The sequence below is a fragment of the Brienomyrus brachyistius genome, chromosome 6 (genome assembly GCF_023856365.1).
Source record: "Brienomyrus brachyistius isolate T26 chromosome 6, BBRACH_0.4, whole genome shotgun sequence".
Classification (NCBI taxonomy): domain Eukaryota; kingdom Metazoa; phylum Chordata; class Actinopteri; order Osteoglossiformes; family Mormyridae; genus Brienomyrus; species Brienomyrus brachyistius.
In genome coordinates, this window is record NC_064538.1 from 27,087,296 (window position 1) to 27,110,995 (window position 23,700).

The window sequence follows — 23,700 nt, forward strand, 5'->3', positions numbered from 1 at the left end:
TTTTATTTTATTGTTTACATTAACCACATAATATCGAGATACTCGGTTCAGTTTTTTTTCTTACAAATGTAGTTCCGCTTTTAATTGTATGTCATACAATTCCCAGAATGCACCTCGCTCGACGTCGTGTACCCGAACGTCATCACGGCCGGAGTTGGTAATGAGTGGGCAAGGAAGCAGCTGGAATGGCTGTTTTCGAACTCGTGAAAAAGATGAAAGACGTAGACGCGTATAGAATATTCTTTGTATGTAGTATATAGGGTAAAGAGTTTCGGCGGTTCAGAGTTTAAGACAACGGATTATTTTAGTTGTTTGTTATTCACTGTGAAATCTAGCTAGCGTGCTAACCTACGTTGTCGGTAGAGAGGATGCTGATGTCGGAAACGGTGACTGTGGTAATTTCGTCTATTCAGTGTTTTTGAAACTAGTTTACTTCTGGGGAATACATGCCTTCCTTCTGCGATCGAAGTCGTAATTGCTAACACGACTAAGCGGTTGTGGAGACAGATGTGAAACCACATTTGCCAGCGACAACATTTAAAGGGACGAGGAAACACGAGGGCGACCAGAATAAACCTGTTCGTGGTCGGACGGTGTCATATGAAACTTTACATTGTCCATTTAAAATGTTAATGGAAAAGTTTGTTACCTCGGGAATATTTGAAATTTATAGATGATGTAACTATATAGAAAACGCTGAACTAACTAACGTTGTGACCTGAAAACGACTTATCTCACAAGCAGGTGAAACAGCAATCCAAGTGTCGCTCAGATCACGATGTTTAAAAACTAAATGCATGACAGTCCTATTTGACAATTGACATAAATGAACCGCATCGTTTAACAGTTGCATAAACTTGCTATTTTACTTTCTAAATGTAATGGGAAGGGCCAGATGGCTGTTGGTGACCAGCGGAGTGTCGCTTTTGACCACCATGAGATTTGCTTCAACTCGCCTAAGTTGCTTAAACGTAGTTAGACAAGCCTTTCGTCAAATATTGTTGTCCGTGTTCTTTTGGAATGTTTGACATCGAAACAGTCATATGACCTTAAAAGCTGAGAAAATGCTAGTTGGAGATGTCCTGTTCCAGCACACCGAAGACAAGTTCCTGGAAAGGCGAGCATTTCACCTGCAAATAAGTGTATACTAGTCCATCTGTTCTTAGCTTCACTGGGATCCATGTGCTGTCAAACCAAAACGAAGACCGTGGTACGAAGACTCAACGGTTGGAGCAGAAACCAGACATTGACTTTTCTGGTCGTGGTTTAGTGACCCATTTTTTACGTCTTGGTGACCTCCCTACCATGGTGGATAATGGGGTGAGAATGATGTCCCGCCCTGGGGATGGGGGTGGTCCAGGTGGCATGCTCTCTGCAGCTTCATCTCTGAACTCATCCTCGTCAGCTGGCTCTACGCCAGCCTCAAACAACCAAGGCTGCAAGAATGGTGCATTGATGGACTCTTTTGGCATCTTCCTGCAAGGGCTCCTTGGGGTTGTGGCCTTCAGCACCCTGATGTGTGAGTATTACGTGACAGAACCTCTCCTGCTTGATTTTGTAGGTAGTGGATGGTTGGCCTTCAACTTACTTCTGTGAACCAAGCAGCTGCATCTCCCGATGAATTCTCAGGCATGAATATCATTTATTTGCGTACTCTATAAATAACAGTAACTCTGTTGATATCAACAAGTTGAGCCAGGACAGGCTCTGTACATTGTCAAGCCGTTATTAACTGGTGATTATGTCTGTGATGTAGAACAATAGTAATATTCTCACTTATCTTTAGTTGCTTAATTGATACTGAGCACTAAGTTTGTCTCATTTGTCAAGTTGTATATTTATTCTGGTTCATTGTCTGGCTCACAGGGACTCCTCTTACAAAAAGCAGCCTTTGGGTTAGTTGTCACTTTCCAAGACCATTGTCCTGCTAGAGATTAGAATTTGTGAGTTTGTAGCTTGTACTGAATACAAACATCAATACAGTTTGACAGATTTTGTCAGTTAAGCAGCTGTCTAAATTTATAACAGTGAAATGGCAGTAACTTGGTAGTTCACACTCTGTATGATTTAGAATATAATAGGATAAACTGTTTAACTCTCTTGTTGTGTTGTTCCAAAACAGACTGCAGCTATTTTTCTGTGCCTGATAAGTTTTTTTGTTTGTTTGTTTTGTTTTTCGGGTAAGAAGGGTGAATAAGGTTCACGAATGATTTGATTTGGTAGTTTGTGACTTTTAGGGAAGTCATTGACAGCAGCCATTTCAGAGAAGTTCTGCATGCTGGCCTTTAACCTAGAAGACCACATGCCTCATGCCGTTGTTACTCTGCCTCTTAAGTAACTGCTTAAGTAGTGCTGGCCCAGGGGGCTTCTGACCATCTCATTTTATTGAGTCTGAGTTTCACATCCTCTGTATAAATGTCTATTTGGCCTGTCATTTACATTGAATTTCTGTGGGCCGTTTCACGTGGTTGTAGAGTCAGGACTGGCATACAGGCAGTATTTTGCGCTTCCTGAATAGTCAATATCAGAAGAAGCTTCTATCGAGGATTAAGTCTGTAGGAATGTAGGTTCATGTTTACCTTACATTCCAACATTTTTAGGGTTTGTTTGCATCTGGTGTACCTTTTAAAAATATTGGTACTGAATTTCAGAGTAAAATATGAAGACAATGGGCATTAGATATTTGAGAAAATGAGACAGTGTTTGTTCTCTCTAAAGCTCATTTGTAATTGTCCAAAACTTGACTGTACGATGTGTGTCTGGGAAGAAAAATGTCAGAATTGACTGAGAGCCCAGAATTGACTGAGATTTATGGGTGTTTCTGCTGGGTTATAGTATCATAATTGAAATGAAAATTCCGGAATATATTCTTGGTTCTTCTGAATTAATTGCATATTGCATTGTCAACATATTGTACTGTGTTTTTGTTAAGTCAAGAAAATTGAGTGTGAATAAATTTGTGGAAATTTTAATGTAACTAAGGAAATGTCTGCAGGGAAGAATGGAAGGTGTTTTCTGCAGAGCTCCAGCAAAGCAGTGTGCAGACCTGCACTGTGATTAAATATCTGAGGAACAGGCTCTGCAGGAATGTGGCCATACTGCAGTGCCTTCTTCCTTGTCTGTCGTACCCCCTGCCTTTTCGGCTCCCTTCCCCTAACCATATGAGGCCCCCTCTGGTATATTGTATGTGTTCCAACTTGCCCTGTCTTTCTGCTCCTTTTTCTTGGATCAGCCTTCAGATAACTTACTGGAAATTAGCAAAAATATCTTAAAACCACCTCAGCTACACACTGATTTCACATCACAATTTGCATAAATTGGTTTCAGACTTGTATATGGTATTTACTGTGTTTTATTTTTCTCATTTTTACTGGACAGGTGTTCAGGTAGTCAGCTACACTCAGGCTCAGTAGTTCAGCCATTGTGTGCAGTGCTCATTCCCAGAAAAGTGTATGTTGTTTTTCATCCTGGTCCAGTTAGTGCCTGAGAAAGTTTCATTTTTAGCTGTGCATTGCGCCCATACAGTCTCAGCATAGCTGTGTAAATGCAGTCAGCTGGCTGACACTGAAAATGCACAGGTATCCACCCTCAGTGGACCTGCTGGGGTATGTTAGGCCTCTGAACCCCACAGACCTCCTTTTGGTGACTGATCTTCTGTTGCGAGTGTGTTCCTGCCATGACAGGCCTGATTTTTTGTAGACCTCTACTGAGCTGTACTGCATGATTTGTAGGCTGCTTGGCTGATGGCTACTTTTTTAATTAATGAATGCTGTCAGAATAACTTTTGATTGAACACTTTATAGTGTCTTTTTGCCAGCCACTTATCAAGTGCCATTCCTTACGAAATCCAGTGAGGAACAGCACTGAGACTGAATAACAAGACACAATCTCACATTTCACTAAATTCTGAACTATTTTTGAACAAAGCCTGTTTAGGAAAGTTTCTACTAATATGTGGTCTTTTATTTTGCAATATTGCCCTTCAGTAGTGAACAATAGTAATATTCACACTTATCTTTAAGAGTGGTGTGTGATTCTGTGGGCCTCTAAGTAGAAGGTCACTGGATCAAATCCCATGGCTGGAAGAGTGAGTTCACTGTAGGGCCCTTGATCAAGGTCCTTAAGCCAATTACTCCAAGAACACTGGCTGACCCTGCTCTTTGATCCTCAGTTGTATGGTACTTTTCACAGAAGCATATTCTAAACATGTAAAATACTCAAGTTCTAAAAGTAATAGATTCATCCATGGTGAGGAGAATTACAAAACTCAAGCTGTTACCGATTGTGCTGTAATCAGTAAGGTCAATGCCAAGGCAGGAAGGTCATCCAAAAAAGGGGCAGACTGAAGGGAAAGTGTTTGCTTCGTGAGCAGGACACTAGACCGTTCCAGGTCACTTTCACAGGCTAAGTGCCAAGTGCTTCCCATGGCTTGACAACAGGGTAAACCCTAGACTATTACATATTTCTACATGCCCATGACCACTTATGACATGCAAAGGTAATGAATTGTCTGCTCAGCAGTTTTTGGAATCTGCCCTCTATCCTGGAGCACCATATCTGGCTTTGGTTTTTCTGTAGAAATGATCTTTCAGAGCAAGAAAGCAGGGGGACCTGGCTCATACGAGTCCCTGAGTGATGAGAGGAAGCTCTTCAGATTCATGCCTCTGAATGTTTTATTAAGTCTTTTTAAAATGTTCTGTGTACCTAGCACTAGAGCTGTCATGATTACACGATTAAACCTGTTTACTCAGTTCTTAATAGACGTCAATTTAAAATTGACAGAATTGGCCATATGGCAGGAGGAGGATGCGACATAGCGGATAAGGGTCTCGATAAAGAACGAAAGCATCAGATGTGTGGAAGCATTTCAGATTAAAAGTGAATGAATATGCACACATTCAGAAGACATTCAGGTTTGAGGGACTTTGCCAATAATGTGAAGTTAGATAGCTATAAACTATGTGCCCTTCAGCCTCTTCTAGTAGTCCAGCTTGTCTTTATTACTTTGCTTTAAATCGTTTGACTTAATTTACTTCCTATGATTCCTCTCAGGATAATGGCTGCTAAAACAAAAGCTAGCAACATCTTACATAAGACATAATATGGTACATTAGGGCTGGGCAATTAATCAAAAATTTATCAAAACCAACATTCAGAACCTCTAATCGATGTAATCTTGCCTAAGGCAATTACCTTTTTAAAAAAAATAAATAAATAAAAATTTAGTTAATACTTCTGTTAACACTTCCCCTAGTGTGTGTTCCGCATGTATTGTTTCCTTAAAAACATAATACCGCGTGTGCTGTCACGTGACTCCGCCCCGTTCAGGCTGCTACATGGAAGCAACATGGAGGAGAATTCAAACACCGAGCTGACTGAGCAGCTCCAGCAGTGTGTTCCAAAATGCCATGTCCGTCGTTTGCACACACTGTGGCTTTGGTGTAGCTGACACCGAACAAAAAAGAGGTCAAATGTAAACTGCAAAAAAAACAGTTTCAGCTACCAAAGGTAATACCACTAATCGGTTTCAACATTTATATTTAAAATACAGTGGAAACCGCTTGTATGGATCAAAAAGCTTGGGACAGAATCATTCCTGTACAAATACTGTTTAAATAATTAGATTGTAGGAATCAAGTAGTCTGCTTACAGTGTTCATGCCTACTTTGCCTACTAGCTACCTAAGGCTAATGCTGCATACATAGAAAACATGACAGGAAAAAGAAAGTAATTTTCACTCACTTACAAATATAGATTACAATAAAATAAAAGTTTATGATAAACTGCCAAAAACGAGCCAATGAGATGCAGTAGAAAAACAACAATTAGCTATATTTTATCTGCAGTACCGTATAATAGCGTATTTGAATTATACACAGTTTAGTTGATCATTTAATTTGTGCTGTACTGTAATTTAAAAAGTGTTTGAAACTGCTGTACTGTATTTTGAGTCTATAAAATTCAGTCAGTAGCGACACTGTTTTATGACTTTATGTTCATGTAATATATGTACAAATGTCAATTAGATGGTAATCTGCCTGAGACGTAAATAAAAAGGAAAATTTGGTTATAATGATCATCCACTTATAGTGGTCAGTTTCACCCAGACAGACCTGATGACTATGAATGATTTTCCAGTGTAATCTATTTTGTTTGCAAGAAATACGAGCTATTTATTTTCTACTTTTGTTAGAGAACTTGCTTTGTGCATTAAAACTAAAATGTGACCTTTTTCATAAGACACATTCATTTCAATTTATTTGTGCTTTTGATTTCAGTTGTTTGAAATATTCAGTAAATCTGTGTGTTTCCTGCAATTATTTTTAAATCATAAAGGTAAGATGTACAGTCTTTCATTAGGAAAAATATCCCAGCTTTAATAGTTGAACATATTTACAGTACAAACCTTGTCAGTGAAATGTGAGGGCAAAAAAAACAAACAAAATATTCGTTCATTAATCATAATTGAGGTAAAATGTTCGGTTGCAATAAGCATTTAAGAATCAAGGAGTTAACTATCGCCACATACTTAGGGTATAACAAATAAGTTGGTAGTGTTGCCGAGAGTTCCGCAAAAAAACACAAAACAGTGGCGACAATTCATTTTTATTCAATATTGTCTTTATGGAATCCAAAATATTTCCATACAGTGGAAAATGAATATCTTTTGGTGACTGGTTCCTGTTTGCTTTTCACCTCCTCACTTTTTTTAAAATAAAATTTCTCACAAATGCGCCACACTGTCTGTAAGTCAGTCAAACAGCAAGGATGAGAATGGTTATGATTGGTTTGAAGAGCTTGTGCAGAGCAAACACAGTGGAGGTAAATTACAGACTGACTTTCTTAAACATACACTACATGTTGAAAAGGATCCATCAGTAAAATTGCGAAACATACGTTTTCTTTCCTGTGACTGAATACTAATGTTTTAGTGTAGCTTACTAATGGTCTTAACCTAGCTGCCTGTTAGCTGTCGGTATTTGCAGTGTTACAATTCCATGTATGTAACATGGTATGTCAATATTAAAATCCCACATTGTGCCGGCCTTGTATTGAGAATGGCACGCTAGCGCAGTGGGTAGCATGCATAGCTCCTTTGTGTGTGGTTCTCCTCTTGTTTGCATGTTCTCCTCGTGTGTGTGTGTGGGGTTTCAGCTGATCTTCCTGTTTCTTCCCACAGTCCAAGAACATGCAACTTAAGTAAACTGGAGTGCCTAAATTGATCATATATGTGGGTGAGTGTGCACTCCTCCTCCAGGGTTAGTTCCTACTTCACACCAATTTCAATATTGAAAATATTATATTTAATTATCTGTAAGTTATATTACAGATCAGGGCTATTCAAATCACAGACCTCAAGGTCTGTGTACTACATATTTCCCAGCCTTCCTTTACCCGTGAGCCAGGTGTGAGGCCTCTGTGCCCAGTGAAAATCAGTAATTATTAAGCTAGCTAGCTTGGAAAACTGATTTTGAAATCAAGGTCCAGATTTGAAGAGTCCAGTTATAGATAACCAATTACTCGATTAATCGTCAATTTTAAAAGGTAGATTACCAAATTATTAATATAATAGTGACAATGAAGTACTCACTCCCGTGGTTCTTGTAGACCAAAATGTCAAATTTAAGAAAGGAAATGAATGTACCCGCCCATGATAAGTAACAACAAATAATGGAAAATAACCTCACCATAAAAAACACATTTTTCATGTGAAAGATTTAGAACTTGGGCAATAAGATGTCAGAGCATTAATTGCTGTTGGATTTGGTTGGCAGTTGGTTTATGTTGAGCAACCTAATTGTCTGCAGGCAACAAGTGTGAGGCCTTTTCTAAGAATCAGTGTGAACTGAAGTAGCCAGCTCTTGCAGGACGTGGAGAGGCGGGAGCAATGCTTTGACTGGGTTCTCCCTCTCGAAGAATATTTTAACGAACGTGCTGTATTGTCAACCTTCTGAAATGCTGGCAGACAGTCGCTGTCTCGGCTCTTAGCTGTATTGACGGAGTAATCAGCGTTCCTTTTTTCAGGGTGACAAACAGCCTGGCCGTGCCTGTTGATTTGTCACCATCGATAAAAGGGCAGCAGCTGAGTGCAAGCTGTTCAAAGGGTCCGGTGGTCAGCAGGGTTAGGAAAGGGGATATGGTGGATTAAACAGCACGGCGCTCTCTCGAGCAGACATAGTTACATGATTGCGGTTTGGTAAAAGACACCTCTGAGCGGGATCGATCCATTTGTAACCACGGGAGTTGTTAGGCGACAACGCTGGAATTGAGCCGTTTTATTTGTGCGAATGCGGAGGCGGGACTGTGCAGAGTCCTGCTCTCTGATTTGTCCAGTTTTCTGCAATTTCTCTCCCAAGGCTATGATGAAGTCGATCCAGCTGCTTTCAAGGCACCGTTGTGAGTTTTTCCTGGTGACGAATCCTTGCATAGCGATCCGGACATGCCTGTGCACTTGCTCATAGTTCGTGTCGACTGGACGTTATGTGATAACAAGACTGACATGTCAGTCATTGCCTAAATAGGTCAGCTGGAGGTTGTATGTGAGTGACACATGGTTGTGTTTCACCAGTCAGGCATAGGAATGTCCCAGCGTGTTGCGGCCCTCTGCCGCCTCCTGTTGGCTCCTTGCTTTCTAGGCAATGTCTGCTTGCCGATCTGTGAAGGATGCTGTTGCCGTTTTGGTATTTCCGCATGCCGGAGGATGTTTTCATCCCTGTTTAGTAACATACAATCTAATGCTTCCATTGCCACTCTCAAGGGAAACCTTCCTTTGCCAGCATAAAAATGACATGAGGGTTGGTGTCCTTTTTTCTAGATGTTTAGAAACACACTGAGCAAGTCTGACTGCTTCTGAATAATAAGCGTCGGACTATAATGTCCACCTGAGGCCCACTGGAGATTACTGACCACAGATTTGCTCGTGCCGCTAGTAGAGAGCCCTTTGTGGCCATGGGGTCAGAGAGCATTCCACTTGGCTCTGACACCTGACCACAATGGAGACCTCTTCTCTTTCATCCGTCTCTACTCAGTCCAGGACCTGCGGGGTGAGGGGTAATGTTTATATTACATGGTGAGTACCAAATGTCTCTAAAATATGACTGAAACCTGTTATTTTGACATTGTGCAGACCATTTTGTCAGACCCCACTAGCAAACTCAATTTAATAAAAATCTATGGCTCTAATCAAAATAGTAAAAATGCCAAAAGTTTGGTATTTGGTTATTTATGGTGAAAGAGGCAGTTCACCCCAAAAATAAGATATGTTTTAGAGGGGCTTTAGTGCTATATATTCATCTACGTTGTTCTGCTGGGAGTTGCCTAGTTTTGAAAATATTAGCTGTAGAAATGTCAGACTTCTCTAAAATATAATGGGAGTGAATGGCATTCTTGCTGTTGAATTTTTCAAATGTATTTTTCTAGTGCTTTAATCACTACACAAACAATGTCATTCACATATTCACAGTTTTAGGATGGACTTAGGGCTGGGTAGGGGTTAAAGTTGTCATTGATGGGATTTTTCCCCATAGAAATGAATGGAGATTACCCCCCCCCCAAACGTATGAATCCAAACGTGTGTGTGTCTGAGTGGAAAGATTCTCGCCAGCTTTGACCATGCAGCCAGGGGCTTGAAGCACTTTTTAAAGCAGATTTTGAGCCATTGTACCTGCCTACTAAAAGGCGAGGAAGTCATAAATCATTGAATAGGGTGAAGTGCGTTAGGGGTGCCGCATAAGAGCATAGAGAGGAGTAAATTGTTCTCCAGCATTCTATGACAGCCTGTGTACTGGAGGCTAGCACTGCACTGAGACAGGTAGTGTCTTCCTGCTTTGTTTTTATGGTTCCTGGCAGAGTTAGGAGCTCTTAATTTGGTGTTGGATCACTGTTGACTTACACTAACTGTGTAAGCTCTGTTCCACAGCTGGGACTTATATCAGGAATCCTATCGGAACTCTTTTGTAACATGTTTCCACTGCAGGATCTCAGCCAATCGTAATTCCTAAGAGGTAATTCCTGAACCTTTCTCCAGCCCCTACTCTAGGGGTACGTACTTCTCATTTAAAAGTACTGGGCTGCACCCCATAGCAATAAACTTTGCTGATTGGTTGACCACAAGCACTGGCACTTGGAAGTCACACACAAGCACTGTGGCATTGCTGTTGTTTTTTTATTATTGTGTACCAATTTTGAAATTTTGTCAGCAATACCAAGCAGGGGTGGGGAGGAGGATGCCGACAGTGAATCTTGCAATCTTAGATTAGCAGGAAAAGATTGCATCATTTGGCATTCTGTGAAAAATGACAAATAGTACAGCAGTCAGTTTTGAAAACCATTGGAACCGGGTCATTTATACAAGGTGTCATATTGAGTATGCCGGGCTGACCCACGTGTTTTACTTGCTCCTTTGCCTATTAAGCACATTTTATTGTACTGTCCTTCTTTTAACTCTTTTTTTTATTTATTTTATTAATCTTAAACATCTTTAGATTTTGACTATCTGAAAGAATTTCTAATCATTTATGTTTTAACCTTTTAATTTGTTCAATCTATATTGCTGTCCATTTGCTCGCCATGAATATACCCCTGGTTACTATTTAATTCTGTGGATAAAACTAAGGATCACTCTGCTGGTCAGACTTAATAATTAATAATAAACGTCATGCGCTGTATAAAACCATCTTGCAGACCATTACTTACCCGTTACCCATATTTCACGAGATCATCCCATATTTTACCGAATTAATGCTGTATCTGGTTTTGAACCAATACAAGATGCGATTTGTCTTGTATTTTCAAACCGTGCAGTCGATCCCCCCACTTCCTGTGTCATCCTGTGTTGTTTTTTTTTTTTTTTTTTAGGGTGGCAGTGTAGTTTACTTGCATATGAAATTCTGTGATAAGTTTAACCTATTAATGTTTTGCATCTCCTATGCTTATTTAGCATAAAGATCACAGTTCCTGTTGTGTGGTGGGGAAAAAAACATGCTGTAGTGGCCAGGAGCTACAGAAGTTCCCGGTCCATACAGCCCAGGACCTTGGAACTAGGGGCCTCATTTATCACATTTAGCATAAATTTCATCAACATTTGTACGAATGAAAACAGAAAACTGCGTAGTCACTAAAAAATCGGATTTATCAAACTTGGCGTATGGACCTGTGTCAGCAAGTTCCCCATTATAGATGTAAATGTGTATACAAACGTATCCCTGAGATCCTGCCCTGCAGTCACCCTCAAATAACCATAAATGGTCAATGCAAATGAGCTGTCTGCTCAGATAATGTATTAAGACAAATCAAACCTTTCTGGTTGCAAAGTCTGACTATAGCGACAGTAAATTTAAAAAGAAAAAAGGGAATTTTGAACATTGTGAGGTAGAGGCAAGATGTGTTATTGGCTTATATTTGGGGACCTAAGCACGTTAAGAGGAATATAGAAAGGATGATTGCATGGGAGGCTAAGGATGACATCAAAAGTTTCTTCCAATATTTTAACTCCAGAAGAGCTCTAAAAGCTGAAATCCCTAATCTGCAGGATAGTAAGGGTCTTATAATTGAAAATGAAATTGATATAGTAAATGAATTTAATGATTATTTTACACGGGTGTTCACAGTAGAGAATACAAGTAACTTGCCATTATTTAGTACAAATACAGCATCGTCTATGACCAATATATGTATAACTGAGGCTGATGTGGTGCAAAGCCTAGCTAAGCTCAAAATCAATAAATCGCAGGGCCCTGATGGCATCTTACCTTTTAGTTTTAAAAGAGATGAGGGATATTATTAGCCAACCTTTAACTTTATTATTTCAGAAATCCTTATCTACTGGTGTGGTACCTTCTGATTGGAAGCATGCTAATATAACGCCCATATTCAAAAAAGGGGATAGAAGTAATCCAGCAAACTATAGGCCAATCAGTTTAACTCGCATAACTGGAAAGGTAATGGAAGCTATAATCCAAGTGAAAATGGTAGATTACCTGGATTCAAATAACATTCTGAGGGATAGCCAACATGGATTTAGGAGAGGTAGGTCTTTGCCCTTAAACTTCTACATACATGAGGCATCTGAAATAGGGGATACCCTGTCATACTGTGTTGTACTGAAGCAGTCGGGAGATGCTGATATGGTACGTGAGACTTAAAACAGATCATGAATTAACCCAGGCCATGGAGTTACTGTATTTGTCAGTGTTACGCCAACATCACAGGTGACTTGTGCATTAATAAAATGTATCTGCTTTCGATTGACGATAGCAGCTTCAATAGTACTCATGTTGTTTACACCTCTACCCGAATTTCCAAAAATATGCATTTTTCACAGTCAAGTTTTGTTTAATAAATCTTGAATGAAATGTTATATATGCACATTCCAGACATCGTTTTGTGTGGACACAATTTGATAAATGAGGCCCTGGGTTCCTGAACTGCAGTGGGAAAGCAACTCATGGTGGTTCCCCTTTCCACTCACTGCAGCAGAGATTAGTACCTTCCGTCAGAGGATGAATGGGCTGTGTGCAGCTGTAGGGTGCTGTGTGCTAGAAGGTGCTTGGACTGCTGCTCTGACAAGTCATTTGCGTATTAGCCTTAGGATGACGTGATACAATGCATGTACTCTTTTGCTCTTTCTCTACTGATTTGCTTAGTAGTGGAGACTCCATAAGAATATCATTGTACTATGACTTACTATGTAAACCTTAGCTTAAGTACAGAACTGCAAAGCCATCTGCCTTTGAACAGAAATAAAACACTGAGCGATGAGGTGCACAATATATGTATCAACCAATCGGTTGCATCGGATGATCGGCTGTTTTCCAAAATGGACGACAAGGGATTCTGTCAAGTCATTCACCACTTTGAAGCAGGGTTGTGACTTTCAACCTGAAGAAATAAGGGACACCACCTCCTCTCCTGGGCAATACAATTTGCCAAGGATCATATGGTCAGAAAATAGACAGATTGCGTCCAGGATTGGCTCAAAACAAAACACAGCGTTTAAAATGATCCCATATAAAACAGAATTGGGTGGCAGCTGTACTTAGAAGTCGTCTCAGAGTACCAGCCTGTGAGGCAGTTTTATATGGCCTGTGGCATATTTTTAATTTATTATTAAATCTGTCCAGCAGATCGATCTTTCATTTTTTCCAGAATGAAAGAATGTTTCACCACCAGCAATAATGAGAAAAGACCGGGGGGTCACTATAGTGGAACACAGACAAAATAAACCCCCAGCTAGATGTTACAGCTTGGGGCTTTATGGTGATTTATACTAAGCAGCTAGGCTATGATGACCATAAATACTCATCTCTTGCATTTGGGTTATGAAGTACAATGCTGCATTTACTACAGGTAGGTCTGCTCACTGTCTGTGGGATGGTGACTCTGGTTTCTCAGGTGTAGCGACCTCGTGTGTATGTGTATGTATACCTGCTGTATGTGGAATGGAGCAGTGTGTCTATTCAAGAAGGTGCCTTGTCTAGACTTGAGCTAGCAGCTATGGTGGATGCTCATCAGGAGGCTCTGCTTTTGACGGATGTTTGTTTCCTTGACAGTGAAGCGCTTCAGGGAACCCAAGCATGAGCGAAGACCGTGGAGGATCTGGTAAAGCATTGGCGCTCCTCTATCACTTTTAGCTACATGCATTCACTCTGGCCTGCAGGGGGCGGTCTGTGACAACTGGAAATCACTGTCCTCTGCTGTACCAACGTTTTTTTTTTTTTATTACGTGTGCAGCAAGGGTCAGTAAGATGTGCTGTGTTCCTCGTTTTATGTAGAGAGAGAAACCCAATGCTCCTTCTCAGATCAGCCTATCTGCTGCAGATGCAGACACCCATCCACAGCAGGAAATGCATCACCACTGTCACCTTCAACAATAATCCAGAGCCACTTCCTTACGCTTCAGTGTGTCACCCCATTTTCTCCCGCTGCCCAGGTTCCTGGATACCTCCAAGCAGGCCATCGGGATGCTGTTCATTCACTTTGCTAACGTGTACCTGTCTGACCTCACTGAGGAGGACCCCTGCTCACTGTGAGTGTCTACCTGTCTCTGCTGTTCATTTTTACGCTGCTCCAAAACACTCTTCATTACCCCAGATGTTTCCAGCTATAGTTGAGTGACACAGACCTTTGATAAATAGTATGTCTGTCAGGACATAGCAGGATTTAGTCAGTCACTAACTGAGTTCCTGTCTGTTTGCAGTCAGTTATGTGTGTTTAACACTGTATTGCAGTTTATACTGCAGTTCCAAAACTAACACCACTTACCCAGAATGCATCACAGTGAGCCTGTATCCAGAACGCGAGGATGAAACACCCAAGACTGTAGTCCTGTATCAGACAAACTCATTTATCACATGGATCAGTTATTTTGTGAGTTATATTTAGTTTATATATATATATAGTGAAGTTGTCCTCTAAACAATGTTAGTCATATTTTAAATGATGAAATCTTTATTATTATGAAATTTATTTCAAAATTGTCACATCCGTTCATAATGTGACTGTTGCATATGTGCCCATCGCAATATTAAGATATACACCACTCCCAGCCCTCATATCCACCTCACTGCCCGTCCAAATCCTTTCCCATTATTTCATTCACCTGATTGGTTTCACAGTTTTTGTAAATCAGCCTCTGCCTGGCCTTGGTCCTGCAGGTACCTCATCAACTTCCTGCTGGATGCATCCCTGGGCATGCTGCTGATCTACGGCGGCGTGCGGGCGGTCAGCGTGCTGGTGGAGTGGCGGCAGTGGGACTCGCTGCGATTTGGGGAGTACGGTAAGGCTCATGGAGCCAGGGAACAGGGAGGGTGGGTCATTCTCGGGGGCGCACTTAACGGGGGTGCACGTACGCATTCACCTTTAAAAGTGATACATGCAGCAGTCGATTGTTCTAACAGCGCAAATACGTACGTATTTTATCTGCATTTGTGCTGATACGACAAGAAATTAGTGTGCATTTTAACCTTCATACTGCAAATGAAGTAGGGGTTAGAATATAGTTATGCTCATACACAGCTATGTGCATCCCTGGTTATTCTGTAAGGTGTCGGGATGATTCGGGAGGAAAGCAAAAACCCAGCACATTTTTGAAACATATCGGGATCGTATGATGGTCGATTGTAAAGACGTAGAGTTAAAAAAATGTAAAAAAAATTTAAATACCCCAACATTTCAGGTGGGTTTCTCCAATACTATATTTGTCCACTAGGTGGCACCAATGCGTTCTCAGTGTGTGTAGGGGGTACCTTTTGGTGGTACTGTTCTGCAGTCAAACTAAAAAATGCTGTCTGTGTGAAATCTGGAGGAGAAACCTAGTTGCAGCACAGACTGGTGCTCTGCCATTTTATCACTGAAAGGGTGACAATATGTAACAGGTCCTACAATGCATGAAATGGTTCACTTCACTCTTATCGTAGATCTCCAGAGTCAGAATTTCCTCAGCAAATTGGTCATTAACGTTTGAAGAGATTTATATTATGATACTGATTAATATGAATAATTAGGGTTCAGTTCCAGAGAGATCAGCTTTAATTACTATGTGGTCTAAAATGGGAGGAATCTTCCATCGCAGTGGTAAATCAACATTCACTGCTAAATAGGTTGGTGTCCTTGCATCTACTGAGTTTGATACTGTGTTATATTTAAGGTAACTAAAAGAGCCAAATTTCTTTATGTGAAATAACATGTTACAAACAAAGCTTCCTCCGCTTCTTCCTCTGTTTGGGAGCAATCCCGAGAACGCTATGTGAATATTAAATATGAATTTGTATGAAACGTGCACGTCAGCCTCGCTCAGTATCCATCGCCGTCTGTGTTCACGCCCACAGGTGAACCAGCTCAGTGCTCTGCATGGGTGGGCCAGTGCGCCCTCTACATCATCATCATGATGTTTGAGAAGGTCCTCATCATCCTGGTACTGCTGATGCCTCAGTGGAAGCAGGTGAGAGAGGCCGCCGTCGCCCGAGAGTGCCCCCTGTCTGGCTGTGGGGGGGGTGGCGAGCCATGGCATCAGTCAGCTTGGCTCTCAGTTCTTGCACATTAGTATGACCCCCCCGCATTAACGATATGCAGTAATTTTCTGTTTTTCCACATATCCCGTTGTCTAATAAGTCTGCATGTGGGTCTTTGTCCTTTCGTGTGGTCTTCCTGTGTGTGGGGGCACACATTCCAGCTAACCCTTCTGAACCCAATACGTAACCCGGAGCTGGAGCTGGCCATCGTCATGCTCATCGTGCCCTTCTTCGTCAACGTGAGTACCTGAGCTTGTGCCAGTGTCATGGGCACTTCTTAGTGGTCTGCATTTTAATGTGTTTAAATCAGGGGAGATACAGGGATGTCAAGTCACAAACATAGTAAGAATAAGGGGAACAGTACTGCTTAGCAGGTAGCACCATCTCCTCATGCTTTTAGGGCTGCAGGTTCGAAGCCCAGTGGCCCGACCGATCCTACACTCCAAGCATAGTCTTGGAGACTGTAATTCTGTACACAGATGCTTTTGAAAGGTGGATTATGCATTGCATACTTGTATCCCTTATTCATTCTCCTCATAAGTTGTGTATCTTTGGTTACGTTCAAACAGAAGCTTCTGTACCAGTTGGCTTTGTGTCTTGCCTTCAGGCCCTCATGTTTTGGGTGGTGGACAACTTCCTGATGAAGAAGAGCAGGACGAAAGCCAAGCTGGAGGAGAGGGGGAGCGGAGATGACTCCCGCGGCAGCAGCAAGGTGCGCTATAGGAGGGCGCTGTCCCATGAGGAGTCGGAGTCGGAGGTGAGGCCCCGGGCTGTGTGTGTTACTAGGAGGACACTCACTGAAATGACTCCAGGGCATCCTGCTTCCGCAATGACCCTGGGGCTGCAGTTACCAGGGTGATCTGCCAAGTTATCCTACTTAAGAAGGCCAAGCTTAGGAATATTCTGTGGTGCTCATGGAAGTTTTACTTACACAGAAACGTTCTGAGGGCAGAACAAAAAAAGATTCAGAAAGCTAAGATCAGATTGTAGAGGAAGTGGGTCAAAGCAACTAGAGGAGGCAGGACCAAGACATCTGATTGCTTGGGCCCAGTTCTACAATTTGATTGGTTATCTCTATGAACCAATCATTTTTGTTCTGCCCTCTTCAGAAAATTTTTGTGTATATAAAACTCCCATAAGCATGCAGGATGGAGAGTGACTGATGCCTGCTTGACCCGGCCCTCAGATCCTGATCTCGGCTGACGACGAGATGGACGACTCGGATGTGGAAGAGGACACGCGGCGGCTGACCAACCTCAAGCCCGTTAAGAAGAAGAAGCACCGTTTAGGGCTTCCTGTCTGAGCCGCTCTTCACCCTGCTGGCTGCTCCCACACTTCCCCATGACTCCCAAACTTGGTGGAAACCGTAGCCTTTTAAAATGCAAACTTATTCCTCTAACAGATCGTCCCGAGGAGGTTGTGTTGACGACTGCTGAAAGTCAGCACTCCTCGTTCTCCAGCTGCTAAAACGGAGCTGAAACAGAACATGCCATGAGTGCAGTGAAAATGAACAAGCGGAGACGATAAGGACCATTCAGAATGTGCTTTTACTCTGAAGCTCGCTGGTGTTTGAGTGGGGCACTACATTTGCCTTAATGTCGAGTGTTCTTATAGAATTTGTAAACTAACTCCTGTGACTGTTTTGAGTGATTGCTTTTGGCGTGTCCCCCTGAGTTTTCCTGGGTCTGGGGTCTTTTCAAAGAGCCTGTGTATTAGACTGTGACAAGACTGTAGTTAAAAGGGAAAGGGGCTGATTAAAGCTTCCCTGAAATCCTTGCACTTTTCCTTAATCTTAGAGAGTATAATAATCTGACATTCTTCTTTTTCACATTTAAAGGGAGTCCCCCACAGCCATCATGCATGTATATTTATTTGCTCACTCTGACATTTGATCCTTTAAGTTATGTTTTTTTTTTTTTTTTTTTTTTTTTGCATCCTGGGTGTGTTTCATTCTTCATCATGTGCTGAGGAAATGGTATATGCTTTACTCATCCTTTTAGAGTAACTGATCCACGTGTCAACAATGTAGCAGAGTCAGTAACTCATGAATATGAACAGTCTCGTCTGGGTCGGGTTACACTTCCCAGCAGACAGGCTCTAATTGAGCCTAGACACTAAAATGGAAATGGCCAGGTGCCATGATGGAGAAGCTCGCACCAGATTTTTTTTTTATATATATATATATTTTTTAAGATAGGTCATCTAACGCCCAAAACTGCAAAGGTCATGTATTGATTTGCTGGCTGTTTACTTCTTGGACTTGCAGGGTTAGTCTGCCTGAGGGTCAGTGTCAGCTAGGGGTCAGAGGTCATGGTGGACTACTGTCCGCTCAGCAAGGCTGGAGAGCTGCCCTGCAGTTGCTTTCCTGGAGCTGCTCGTGGGATGACAGCCCCTCCCCCCCCACCTTCCTTCGTCTGATTGTTGCTGTTAAATGTCGGTATCACCGTGAGAAGAGCTTGTGGTGCTTTTGTGTCGTCTCGTTTTGTTATATTTGCCAAACTGTGAGAGATTCCGAGGCTTGCATCCTCTGGCCCAGAAAACTTCCAGTTCCAGTTCTTACCTCCAGCAGAGGGCGATCATGACCCAAATGTGACACTGTCTCCTTTTGCACCCCCACCCCCAACAGCTGGATGCCCATGTGTCAGGGTTACTTGTGCTTTGCAGGAGTGTGCGTGTGCACTGCCCTTTTTGTGGGGCGTTTGTACAGGCTGCATGGGTTTAATCCTGCTGCCTTAATTGGCGTTTAAACATATACAAAGGAGTGAGGTCATTTACAGGCCCTTCTTAATGGGGTATAAATCCAGGTGGCCAAAGAGAGGAAAAGCTTAGACAAGGCTAATGCATGTCACTGAAGTGATGTCACCCCGCAAGAATCCGCTGTGTCAGAAATGGCACCGAGGTCTTGCTCTCATTGGCTGTGCCACTTTTGGGGTTGGACATAGCTGATGGTATTAATGTGACGCATTCTGTGCAAAGGAATATTCTCTGCGTGAGTGCTGAGCTGAGCAGCTGCAGGTATGTGTGTGTCCACTGTGTTCACACACAGTCTGATGTGAAGTGAGGCAGGATGAGTGGGATTGGGGCCTGTTTGAGATTTTTTTCCCCATTCCCTTTAACAGGATATCATATCTAAAAAGACTAACACATCCATACCTGTTCTTCCTTTGTTGTGGTTAAACTGTATTAAAGGGACCATGTTTCTTACGTTATCCATGTTAACCTTAAGGAGACTGTACTCAATGAGAGCAAGGTCTGCTGCAGGTCAGATCAAAGGACCAAAAGGGTTTTGTGGGGATTGTCATGATTTCAAAAAATTGGACTCATGTACTTGCAAACCAATTTACAATAAAGTTTCTATAACATCGAATCATCTAGCAATATGCTGTGAAGTTTTTTTCAGTTATTAGTCTGTAAAACGAGGTTCTGGTTTGTGTTCCCATTTCATTTTTGTTTTTCTTGTATGAGTATATTTGGGCGCTACATCCTGACATTAACCATTAATACTACAGCTGCATTTTAACCCTTTCGTCTTTCTGTAATGGAAACACAAATGAATCTAACCTGGTTTGTTCTCAGTCAGCCTTATTCTTGTTGGCCATGTTAATGGAAAAAGAGCATTAATGAATGACGAAGCCTTGACCTATAAAATAAATGTTCCGTTACATCTATTTGCATGTGTTTATGTGCTCATAACTCCGCAGGGCTTCTGTTACTAGAACACTGTTCCTTAGGTCAAGTTCATGTGCCCCCCTCCCCTTCTGTATCCAAGTGGATGAAATAATGACAGCAGACCTAGAAATGGTAGCTGAAATCTGTCCCCCCCCCCCCCCGAAGTCGTTCACTGGGTCTTGTTTTTCTCAAAAGCTCTCTCGCTGTTCCTGTTATGGTATCTAATGCTGAAGGAATGTGGGATTACACAGACGGGGGGGGGGGGGGGGACATTAAACAGACTCACAGGCACTGCTACCACTTTACTGCCTGTGTCGAGAAGAAAAGAGGGAGGGAGTTTCAAAGGAAGGAAGAGTGTGTTGCTAACGGGGGGCGGGTGCATGTTGCTGTTGCTTTTTGTTGTGTGTTTTTTGTTTCTAGTTCATCTGGAGTTTGTAGAAGTCGGTCCTACTCCCAGCCATTTAGCCTCATGTCTAAAAGTTCCCTGGGAGCAGTGGGAGAGGAGGTGGGGCTTAAGGGCCAGGCACAGAGCAATGGTCCTCCTGGGAGTAACTGTGTATATAATGGGTTGGACAGGGAACTGGTCCAGAGGAGAAGGAGTGGCTGAGTAGCTTGTGCCTTCTTTTCTGACACTTGTGGAGATCCGCTGCAGAGCACACAATGTCTCAGGTAAGGTGGGTTTGTGTTCTCTGGGCAAGGCAGGACTAATGTCATTTTAGTTTACAGATGCATATATATACATTCAGTAACCACTTTATTAGGTACACCAGTTCTAATGCAGCCTGCTCTTCTGAATAAACTATGTGGCTCAGAAACGTTCAAGGTTCATTTACTGACTAGGGATTGAAATGGCTAAGATGCCTGATCTAAGCGATTTCGAACATGGTGTGGTTGTTGGTACCAGATGTGGTGGTTCCCAAATCCGCGTCGACAGTTTACAAAGAATCTTGTGACGGACGAAATACATCCAGAAGTCAGGGGAGAACAGCCCAACTCGGTAAAGTAAACAGGAAGACCACAAGTGCAAAAATGAGAGCTCAACACATTTGTAGTGTGTAGAACTGATCTACTCTTAAAATTGTTCTGCAGGTAAAAGTGGATCCTTCCTAGTACTCGCTAGGGGTCACTGCGTGTATTTCATTTATTTGGAATTAATAGGACCGTAAGGGGCTTGTGAAACAAATATATTATTGGTGGGGGAAATTCTGAGTCCCCAGACAGAATGGCAGCTCCTTTCACTTTCTGAAGAAACACTTGATTATAATGTGTCCCCTTTTTGCTAGTGCTGGGCATTCTGAATCTGCCAGGGTGTCTAGGCCCCCTGCAGCCCCCCTGGTTACTGAAATGATAGAATAGTGATGGTTCAGTGAATGAGAGAGGGGCAGTATTGACGATTTGTCTCTACTCTCTACCCTACCAAGCCCGACGACCAGCTGGAAAAGCAGAATCGGCCAGTGATGAGGGAAGAGGACTTGATTGGAGCCCGTGAGACTCTGGGGTCAAAGGGTCCACTGAGGAGCAAGACTTTTGAAGTCATGGATGAGTGTGGTGAGTTCATTTTGTGACCTCCAGTTTTCCGCCTTATCTAATAAATAAACTTTTTTGCTGTCCTTCCCTATGGTACATTGCATGTTCCCAGGGCCGAACCACCCTATAAGTGACATCAGCTTTGTTTAAGGGCGCAAAACAGCAAGTGAAAAAAATCTGTAGAAATATGTGATATTACCGTTATTTACACTAGTTCGATTTTTCATTAATTTTTGTGTGAAACAGACGCCAGATAGCTAGTCAGCAGCTGGATACCCAGTGCTGCCGAAGTGTTTTTAATATAAATGAACTGCCAGATTTTATTTTTTGCTGGGGGGAGGGACTCTTCCCTAAGGCGTTAGACCGCACAGGCCCTGTATGTGCCCAATGTGGTTAATTTACATGTTTTCTTATTTTGAATTTTAATTTTTAGACTTTCTATTAGTTCTGTTGGTTATTCTATCAGTTTTTAACTGACCAGTTTTACAAACATGTCGTAGCGTCACTCGCTGTGTTTGTTCCCCTGTAAGCCGATCAGCTACCGTTGCATGTCAGAGAGGTTCCTCACCTGCTATGCTAATGATCTCCAGAGCGGGCTGGCAAAGCTGCGCCCTCCGTCTTCAGTGGCGTGCGGTCCGGAGCGGAGACCGCCTTCCAGAAGCCGCCCGCTCATAGCAAGAAGACTTGATCGAGGGATGTGAACATTGTTGCAACAATCTTGGAAATCGAAAAACAAGTGGATTTAACCATTTCCCTTCTTTGTTTTCTGATTGATTCTTTTTTTTTTTTGATCCAGCCGATTCAGTATAACCTATAATTATTACTTTTTGCATTTGCTCACAGCGAAGTTTTATGAACCTGTTCCCATTACGTATCATCCCCAAGGGCACTGCAGCGATGAGCTTTAACGGGGTCTGAGGCTGCTAATGTAAGGTGTAAGTAAGGTGTAAGTCCGCCCTCTTTCCCTATAAGGAGTGGTTTCGCGCAAAGCCATGTTCACTCTTTACCTGAACTACTTGCACACATACAAAAGAAAAGAGCGAAGCAAACAAAAATGGCTTTTGATTCACTGTTTACATTACGAGTGAAACATTTGTTATTAGTTTTATGACCGCTAACCCCAGTGTTGCCAACTGTCATGCACCAGGCGTGCCACTCACGCTTTCAGTCTTTCACGGTCGTGTAAGAAATCTGTATTTTTCCATTATAAACATAAAATTAGCTACATCAAATAGATTGGGATAGTTTTGCAAACGTAACCGACTATTTACAAGGTAATGAAACTGTTACATACGTGTAAATGTGTCTGCACACTTGTTTCGAACTGAAAATCTCACGCCAGACACCATTTTAACCTGCTATGTGTACAGTTGCTTATTTTTGTTTCACATTATGTATAGATTGAAACATAGAGTGTACTGAACCACTGTTTACACAATCTTGTTTCGTGAATAAATGTTTAAATATAGTGATGCGTAACCGGTATGTTTGTTGGCAATTACTGTGGAGTAAGCACTAGTCTGATAACGATCAACCAGTGTTTTTTAATCACAGTTAAGAATCCAGAGCTGTAACAGTGTGCTGAAGTCGGTGGAACGCTAGAGGGCAGAGTGGAGCTGCAATGAATGAGCCAGCATGTACTAATCTTTGGGCTGTTATGGGTCTTATTCGGCATTTACTGTTCCAGGATCGGATTTATAATAATGTTGTTATGATGGTCATGTGTAAACCTATTCTGTTATAATGATCCATACATGGTTATTACCATGTTTGTTAATGATTATAAAACATTTCTGAGATTGCATACTAAATTCTTGCCACAATTGATTTTATCCTCATTGCACAAGCTTTAAACAGAAATGATGTCAACACGTTAGTAGAAATTCTCCATTTTATTACCTTAAATTCCAACAGTGTGTTTGTGTTACATGAGCATTGCATGATGCCCAAGATGTCAAACACCTTGTACCTTAATAAATTTAATTACTTAAATTTAATCAAATTACAATCGTGCGGCCATTCACTTTGTATTTGGTGTCTATACACTGTGTGCACAATTATTAGGCAAGATGTATTTTTGAAGATTCATTTTAATATGGATCAAATACAGTGCTAACAGTTAGTCCAAAATGTCAAAAAACCTAAAACCCGAATGTTTCCCAAAGGAAATATGAGTGTGAACATTCTTAGGGGAATACATAAGTTTATTATTATTATTAATTATTAGGAAATTATTAATGTGCAGAATTATTACGCAACTAAATGAAACATATCCCATCTCACCTTATTCTCATCTGTTAAAGTGAAAATAACTCAAAATTTACAAATAAACATGTCTGACATTTTTAAAAAAATCATTGACCAATATAGCCACCCTTATTTTCAATTACAGTAATAAACCTTCCATTCATGGAAGTTTCTGAATAAGTTGACGATCACCTTTTTTCTGCAGCAGCAACCACAACTTCCCAGACACTGTTCAGAGAGCTGTACT

General features: G+C 41.7%; 2 protein-coding genes across 2 annotated transcripts; both read left to right on the top strand.

Moving 5' to 3' along the window:
• The first annotated feature begins 30 nt into the window (after positions 1-30).
• Positions 31-19,377, top strand: stimate (STIM activating enhance). Its single transcript, XM_049016185.1, has 8 exons — positions 31-1,519; positions 13,551-13,599; positions 13,931-14,026; positions 14,655-14,776; positions 15,828-15,940; positions 16,172-16,249; positions 16,618-16,767; positions 17,197-19,377. The coding sequence occupies exons 1-8, from the start codon at positions 1,306-1,308 to the stop codon at positions 17,311-17,313; spliced, it is 939 nt and encodes a 312-aa protein (XP_048872142.1). The 5' UTR covers positions 31-1,305; the 3' UTR covers positions 17,314-19,377.
• A 720-nt stretch (positions 19,378-20,097) lies between these two features.
• On the top strand, positions 20,098-23,208 carry LOC125744415 (musculoskeletal embryonic nuclear protein 1-like). Its single transcript, XM_049016186.1, has 3 exons — positions 20,098-20,348; positions 21,101-21,227; positions 21,797-23,208. The coding sequence occupies exons 1-3, from the start codon at positions 20,340-20,342 to the stop codon at positions 21,892-21,894; spliced, it is 234 nt and encodes a 77-aa protein (XP_048872143.1). The 5' UTR covers positions 20,098-20,339; the 3' UTR covers positions 21,895-23,208.
• The last annotated feature ends 492 nt before the right edge of the window (positions 23,209-23,700 follow it).